Below are 7,420 nucleotides of genomic sequence, written 5' to 3'. Positions count from 1 at the left end.
TTAGCGTCAATCATCAGAGAAACTGAATTACTTGTAATGTTCAGAATCCAGGGACATAAGATCCATAGATAACTGGTGCAGAGACACATGGAACCTGGTCTGCAAAGAACCATGACAGCTCAGACAAACTTAGAAACGAAATGCCCCTTAAATAACCCAAAACCTTATTGCTCATCCAGAATGTTTTCTAGGAACAAAGACACTCAGAATCTGCAGCAAAAGAGAGGGACTTGCTTAGCAAATAGTTAAACCAACCACAGTCATATGGGACTTCCAGACTCTTGTGATTTACCATTTCTGGCCTCACTCCTGGGGACCTCCCTTCTATAGCTCTAGGGGGTGAAGGCAATGTGACACTTGTCCGTCCAGTGTTCCAGGGCCTCATACCTTACTTACAACACTTTTGACTCACGCTTTGCAAAAATGGTGAGATGTGCGACCATCCTACCTTTGGTTACCTCTATTCCAACAGCCACCAGCTCCTCACCAAGACAACACGACTTGGTGCGACCACCACATCATCCATAGTAAGCAGCTGAGCAGCTACTTCTGTCATTAAACATTAAGCACCAGCAGGTAAAAGCAATAGGAATTCCACACCAGGTGTGAAGTCCTCATCTGGATTTTTTTTCCTAGATTCGCTTTGCTTTTCTGGCTATAGTTTCCCATCAAAAAGAGCATCAGAACTAATTGCCATTTCTAGATGGTGTGTGACCTGGGGCAAAGATCACAGAGGGTTTGTGGTCTATGCCAGCAATGCCACTCTCATTTTGCAGGAGCACTGACCTCTGAAGGAAGCTCCTCTACACAGGACAAGGTGCATCTGCCTGACTACAGAGTAATTAACGAGCCACAGCAGGGCCCATCTCCACCCCATTCCAGCTCTAATTGGCCAGGACAGAGACTGGCTCCTTTCTGTTGCTTCCCAGAGCTGTCAGTCACTGAGGGTCCCTCCTTACACCACTTACCCAACCAGTATAAAAAGGCAGACCAAGGCTGATGGAGCATGGTGTGGTGTCTGGCTCTTCCTCTGCTGCTCATCTGTTTACCTCCAACAGGGCAAAAAGGTGCTGTTCTGGAATTTTCAGGTGTTGAGGCTATAATTGTTCCATGAACTCCAGGTTCATCTTTAGATGTTTCTTACCTGGTGTAATTATGGAATGGAGTTAGTCTTAGCTAACGTGAGGTTGTTCGTGGTCCTGCCTGAAAGGTTGGGTACGGCTTTTGAGTGAAAAGCTGTTTCTGCTTGGGGTGTGCTAACAGAATAGAGCAGCTTCTTGAGATGGTTTGTTTTATTTATTTTTTTTTTTTCCAGTTCTGTGGTTACTACCTCCCCAATGCAAAACTTCCTTGAAGTCTTGGTGGGGAGGAAGGAGGTACCTGGTACCTCTTCTAAGTATATTGAGAAGAAGCACTATGATCTCTCTGATGAGCTCTCCTGGGTGAGGAGAGATCTTGTTCTCCTCATTCCTCTGATTATCATAAGCCATATGAAACCTAAATACTAGGTGGCTTTGCAAGAAACACTGTCAGTTTCTTCTGTAATGGGAAGAGGCATGTTTTGGGGATCTTCACTTAATGAGTAGTGAATGAACATCTCACTTTAATGAGGCCAGAGGGAAGTGTCCCCTGGGAAGGGGAATCTCTGGACTCTGGACTCTGGACGCTCACTGGCTGTCTTGTCTCTTTCTCTTCCTAAACCCATGGTGCTACTTGCATTTCAGCTGCAATGGCCTCTGCTATGCCTGACCAAGAGGAAGCTGCCAAGAGCTCCAAGGAGGTGAAGGAGGAGGAGGAGCAGCAGGTAGGTGCCTCATGTCAGATGTAATGAGAGGACACTCCTGAGTGCAAGGATGTCACCCAGCTGTGGAGCTAAGCCCCCACAAATGGAGGGACTATTGCCTCTGTGCCCTGCAGCTTCCCTGGAAATGTGGGTGGCAGCACAGATAGAAGAGTAGACTGAAGACTCTGAGTAACTTCCTAGGCCAAGAAAATAGGCTGGTTCTTGGCTAGGAAAGATGTTTCTCTAACTCTGTAGTCAAGATCCTGGTTTTCTGCAGGTAATACTTCTATGGAAGGGCTCCCATGAAACCTGCTGCACCCACTTTACTCCCAGCATCTTGCGGAGTAAAGTCTGTGAGTTTAAAAGCAACTTTATCCTGTCTGATGAAGCTTTTCCTGGAGTATTGGCTTGTTAAGTAGCCATACCAAATGAATTAGAGCTGGACATGAGTACAGAACTGTTGAAGTTGCCCACAGACTCAGCTGGCCCTTGGGTAACATTGTGCTAGAGGAAGACTTTTCTAGAACGGACCAACCATGAGTGTCAGTGCTCCACAGCTTGTTTCACAATGGAGTTGTAGGTTTAAAGCAAGTGTCCAAGCAAAAGGCAAGCCTTGCTTCATCAACCAGACTAGGTGGCTTGAACAGACAAACAAAAGAGGAAGTTTGGAGGCAAAACAGCACAGGAAGCTCAGGGTCGTATGTGAAAGCTCCATGTTTTTGTGTTGGTGGTTTTTTTTTTTTTTTCTTTATCTCCTCTAGGATACAATAAATCAGGTGGCTAACCTGACCTTGGTCAGCTCTGCCCGTGACATGGCTTCTACGGCTTATGCCTCCACTAAGGACAGCCACCCCTACATCAGAACTGTGTGCGATGCAGCAGAGAAAGGAGTGAGGAGTGTGACAGAAGCCACAGCCAGCTGTGTGCAGCCAGTTCTGGCCTCGCTGGAGCCCCATGGTAATCCCCTGAGCACGGGCAGCTTTGCACCTGCCTGTGAGGGGTTCTCTCCTTCCTCCAGCCTTGGAAGGAATCCTAGGATGTGGAAATGCACCTCTATCACCATACTAAAGTGATAATTCCTGGCTTACAAGTAAGGCTAAAAAGAGAAGCCCTAGTCTGAGTAGGGTGATAGAGGACTGGGACTCAACTCTGATATTGACTTCCCTGAAACTGACCTTGCAAGGTCCAAAGTATTGGGTGGATTCTTACAAGTGACTGGAAAAAGCTTCATCTTGGAGGACTGTTACATCTAAAGGTCTTGTTTGCCATGGCCCTTAAAGAACATGACTGTGGCATCTGAGAAGTACCTCTAAACTCCTGGAGAGAGAGGGGCTATTCTTAGGGACAAGTGTCTGACAAAACAGCCTATGTGAGAGGCCTGAGCTCACTCTAAGCCCAGAGTGGGTGTCCCCCTACTATCAGTTCCTATGTGATCCCAGGTCCTTAGGATGTGGAGGCTTGGGCAGAGATAAGGGCTTATGCATCTATTTGGTCAAGAGCTTAAGAAGCTGCAGAAGGGGGTCCCATGAAGGTGTCTGTACAAGTGGAATTTGGCTGCTGTCAAAGTGAACAGATCTACAAGAAGACCAAGACAAGCTGCTCTACAAAATCAGCTTATAACACACCTGACCTGATGGTCTGAATGGAGACCTTCACCTGGGCTCCCTGCAGAGCAGCTTGCTCAGGAAGGTAGAACTTAAGATGGAATTGCAGAAAAACAAGTTTTGACTTTTTTTTTTTTTCTTCCAGTTGCTGCAGCAAGTGAGTATGCCTCCAAGGGTTTGGATAAACTAGGGGAAAAACTCCCACTCCTTCAGAAGCCAGTGGAACAGGTAAGAATCAAAGGCTGTGCTGTCCCTGGTTGGCAGAGGGGCCTGGTTTTGCAGTGTTTCTAACCTTGGGAGTGAAGTAAGCTCTTGTATGAGGAGCAAATTACTCCTAGGTACATAGTGCAAGCTCCTGCAGGAGGAAATACTTAGCAGACATTATGTTAATTGTACTCTTGGTGTGGTTTGGAATTGTGGTGTAGTACATGACCCAATCCCTTATCTGACACAAGTCTCCTCTTTCACAGATTATCTTGGACACAAAAGAGCTGGTGTCATCCAGAGTGACTGATGCAAAGGATGCTGTGAGCAGCAAAGTGACAGAGGTGATGGATGTAACGAAGGAGACTCTTCAGAGTGGTGTGGAGGCTGCCAGATCTGCAGTGACCAGCAGCATGGGGATGGTTATGGACTCCAGAATGAGCCAGACAGCTGTAAGCGGAGCAGGAGCTGTGCTGGGGAGCACAGAAGACAGCTCTCTCCCCATTGGGAATGAGGAACTAGGTAAGGAAACAGCATATGTCTGGGGAGACCTTATTGAGGCCTTTCCGTCCTTAAAAGGAACCTGTAAGAAAGATGGGGAACAGACTTTTTAGAAGGGCATTTTATGACAGAACAAGGGGTGATGGCTTTAAACTAAAGGAGGGGAGTTTCAGGCTGGACATGAGGAAGGAATTGTTGGCCCTGAGGATGGTGAAACACTGGCCCAGGTTGGCCAGAGAGGTGGTGGCTGAACCATCCCTGGAGACATCCCAGGCCAGGCTGGACGGGGCTCTGAGCAACCTGAGCTGGTGCAGGTGTCCCTGCTCATGGCAGGGGGGGCACTGGGGGAGCTGGGAAGGGCCCTTCAACCCAAACCGTTCTGTGATTCTTGTAATGGGAGCCACCAAACTGGGGATGGTCAGTCCTATTCCTCACCCCACTACTCTGGAATGGGGCTAATGGGAAGTGCTGTGCTGGAGGCTGCCTGGCTCCTAGTCCAAGATCTCCTGATACATTTTTACTCTGTGTGGTAAGCACCCCTGGTCAGATGCTTGCAGATACCATCTCTTTCCTCAGCCAAACTGGCAGCGTCTGAGGAGGGTGCGGACATAATGTCTGTGAAGCAGCAGCTGGAGAAGAGGAGGTACTTTGTGCGGTTGGGGTCTCTCTCTGATGAACTCCGCCAATTTGCCTACCTGCACTCAACAGAGAAAATGAAGCAGGTCTGGCAGGGCATGCAGGAGGCCCTTGTACAGCTTCACTGCATCATTGGACTGGTAGGTAGAGCTCCATCTCCTGGAAGGAGGGGACCAAACTGTTGGCTTGGTCTCAGCTTCATTGCTATGATAAAGAGCTGCACTGGTCACCAACAGATCTGTTTGCTTGACACTCTGATTTTCCCCTGACACAGATTGAAGTCTTTAAGCAAGGATTCAATCAAAAGCTTCAGGAGGGGCAGGAGAAGCTGCACCAGATGTGGCTGGACTGGAGTAGGAAGCCTTCCAATGAGAGTGGAGATGAAAGCTCTGCAGAGCCAGAGGTACCTCCTGGGGAGGGAAGATAAGGGCTCTGGGCATCCTCCTGGTTGGTTGTTTTGTGGGGTTTTTTGTTGTGTGTTTGTGGTGGTGTGTGTGGTGTGCATGTGTTGTGGTTGTGTGTGTGTGTGTGTGTTTTTTTTTGTTTGTGTTTTTTTTTGTTTGTGTTTTTTTTTGTTTGTGTTTTTTTTTGTTTGTTTTTTTTTTTTTTTTTTTTTTAGGTAACTCACTCCCCTGATCTTGTTCTTCCTGCCTCCTCCCAGGAGATGGAGTCTCTGGCCCTGCTCATGGCATGCAGTATCACAAAGCAGCTGCAAATCACCTGCTGCAAAACAGTGTCTGCAATTCAAGGCCTTCCCTCAAGCCTTCAGGATAAGGTGAAACAATCTCTTAGTGCCATAGAGGAGCTTCATGCTTCCTTCTCAGCAGCAAACTCCTTTCAAGACTTGTCCAGCAGTGCCTTGACCCAAAGCCAGAAGAAGCTGTCTATGATCCAGGAGTACATGGGGGAGCTGCTGGACTACCTGAAAAACAACACTCCTCTGTTCTGGCTGGTGGGACCCTTCTCCCCGAGGGAGGAGGAGGTGAAAACCTCACAGGAGGAGGAACCCTTGCAGGAGAAAGATGCAGAAACAGCAGGAGATCATCAAGCTTCCACCACCCTCATGTAAAATATAAAGCCATGAGCACAGGCCTGCCTGGCATGACTCTGAGTGCTTGTTCTCTGCTTTCTGTAGCTTCCCTCTCCAGCTGAGGATGGAGCTGTCTATGGCTACTGATGAATAAATCCTTAGGATTTTCTAAGGAAGGTGGTGAAAGTAGTGGGGCCACTCTTAAGTGCTTATAGCTGCCTTCAGGAATGGTGGCTGAGCTCTGGGGCAAGACAACAGCTGAAGCTCTGCAATGCTTCCGCCTCCTGAGCAAGCTGTCTATGGTATGTCCATTAGTGTATCCAGGCACTACCTGTATTCAACACAATTAGTGCTGTTGGTCTTAAACTCTCAGCTAGTATAAAATGTAAAGACTTATCTTCCTAGAGGCTGCTTCTACCAGATCATAACTGCTTAAAATAAAACTACTGCATGCAAACCCACTTACTGTCTATTGTCTCTTGGAGAAGTGCCACAAGAGTGAGTATCGCTCAAGAGATGTGTGAACTGTACTCTTCTTATCTAGCCCTTGATGCTGGGACAGTGCAGTCAGTGGTGCAGTAAGGATTTGTAATTCCTTATAACTCCCAAGCCTGGAGGCATGTATGTGCCCTTCTGGCACTTTCCCATGCTTGGAGAAGCTCTAGGGACCTGTTAGGATGCTGGTATACCTTGTTCTTAGACCTCCTGCAGTTTTCTGCTGCTACCTGGTGATGGAGACTCTGGTCTGGGGTGGGACAGTGGGCTGCAGGAGTGGCTACCTGGGAGAGACATGGACTCTCTGATGGAGAGTCATTAGGGTGTAAATAACAGACACTTCAGTTGAAACAGTCTGACCCTCTTCCAAACAGCTGGAACAGCCCAGTGCTTTCAGACTTGCCAGACCATGATGTAGCTGAGGCTAATGGACCAAGTGCCTATTGAACTTTTCAATGAAAAGCTCTGTGCCTTGCCTCCTCTTTCTGTCTTCAAGGAAAGAAGTGGAATCTACTCCCAATGTGAGTACTGCTGCTTCTAGACTTCAAAAAACAAAACCCCCAAAAGACAAAAAAGAACAACAGAACCCATGATGGTTAAAATTGTTTCCTGGATATCAGAGATGGGGACTGGGGAGAGGGTTGTTTTTGGTGTGTGGTTTGGGTGGTGTTTGTTGTGGGTTTTTTTTGGGGGGGGGGGCAGGGAAGGAAGAGCAAAAATAAACTTGAAGAGGTGAACCTCTCCCCCTAGCCCTTAAATAGAAGTGAATACTGTTCCAACAACAGTCATAATCCTACATTACTGTGTGTGATGGCTGTACTGTGGCAGGCCCATGTGGTTCCTGGGTTTTGGCATCGGTTATTCCATTGATGCAGCAAAGATCTGGATCAACTTCACTGAACTCAGCATGTCAGAGAGGCTATCAGACAACTGTCCAGCCTCTGTTCATCAAGTAGCAACTAGTTTGTGTTGAAGGCAAAATAATAAGCCAATCTAAGTTGCCAGGCCAAGATATTGTTGAGATCCAAGGGACTAATTGCAGGGGTCATCTCTCTACTTCATGCACTCGCCTGCCAAGCAATTTCTCTCTGGTGAAGAGCTTGAGGAGAGGCAGATCCTAGCTGTCTGATGTCATTATAGCTGAACTTGTAGGGTGGGAAGTGGGCC

The 7,420-nt window shown here is 47.6% G+C and overlaps 1 protein-coding gene across 1 annotated transcript; it reads left to right on the top strand.

The window, feature by feature from the left end:
- Positions 1-999: 999 nt before the first annotated feature.
- Positions 1,000-5,797, top strand: LOC135994905 (perilipin-3-like). The gene is made up of 8 exons (XM_065645839.1): positions 1,000-1,066; positions 1,716-1,804; positions 2,545-2,740; positions 3,533-3,615; positions 3,858-4,113; positions 4,669-4,868; positions 5,003-5,131; positions 5,390-5,797. The coding sequence occupies exons 1-8, from the start codon at positions 1,000-1,002 to the stop codon at positions 5,795-5,797; spliced, it is 1,428 nt and encodes a 475-aa protein (XP_065501911.1).
- Positions 5,798-7,420: the final 1,623 nt, after the last annotated feature.

Source organism: Caloenas nicobarica, chromosome 15 (assembly GCF_036013445.1).
Source record: "Caloenas nicobarica isolate bCalNic1 chromosome 15, bCalNic1.hap1, whole genome shotgun sequence".
Lineage (NCBI taxonomy): Eukaryota > Metazoa > Chordata > Aves > Columbiformes > Columbidae > Caloenas > Caloenas nicobarica.
This window is presented reverse-complemented; position numbering and strand designations above follow the sequence as displayed.

Coding starts and splice junctions, on each gene's coding strand:
- LOC135994905 (XM_065645839.1), top strand. CDS start 1,000: ATGGAGCATGGTGTGGTGTCTGGCTCTTCCTCTGCTGCTCATCTGTTT. Junction 1,067..1,715: donor TACCTCCAACAGGGCAAAAA/GGTGCTGTTCTG, acceptor ATGGTGCTACTT/GCATTTCAGCTGCAATGGCC. Junction 4,869..5,002: donor TTCACTGCATCATTGGACTG/GTAGGTAGAGCT, acceptor CCCCTGACACAG/ATTGAAGTCTTTAAGCAAGG.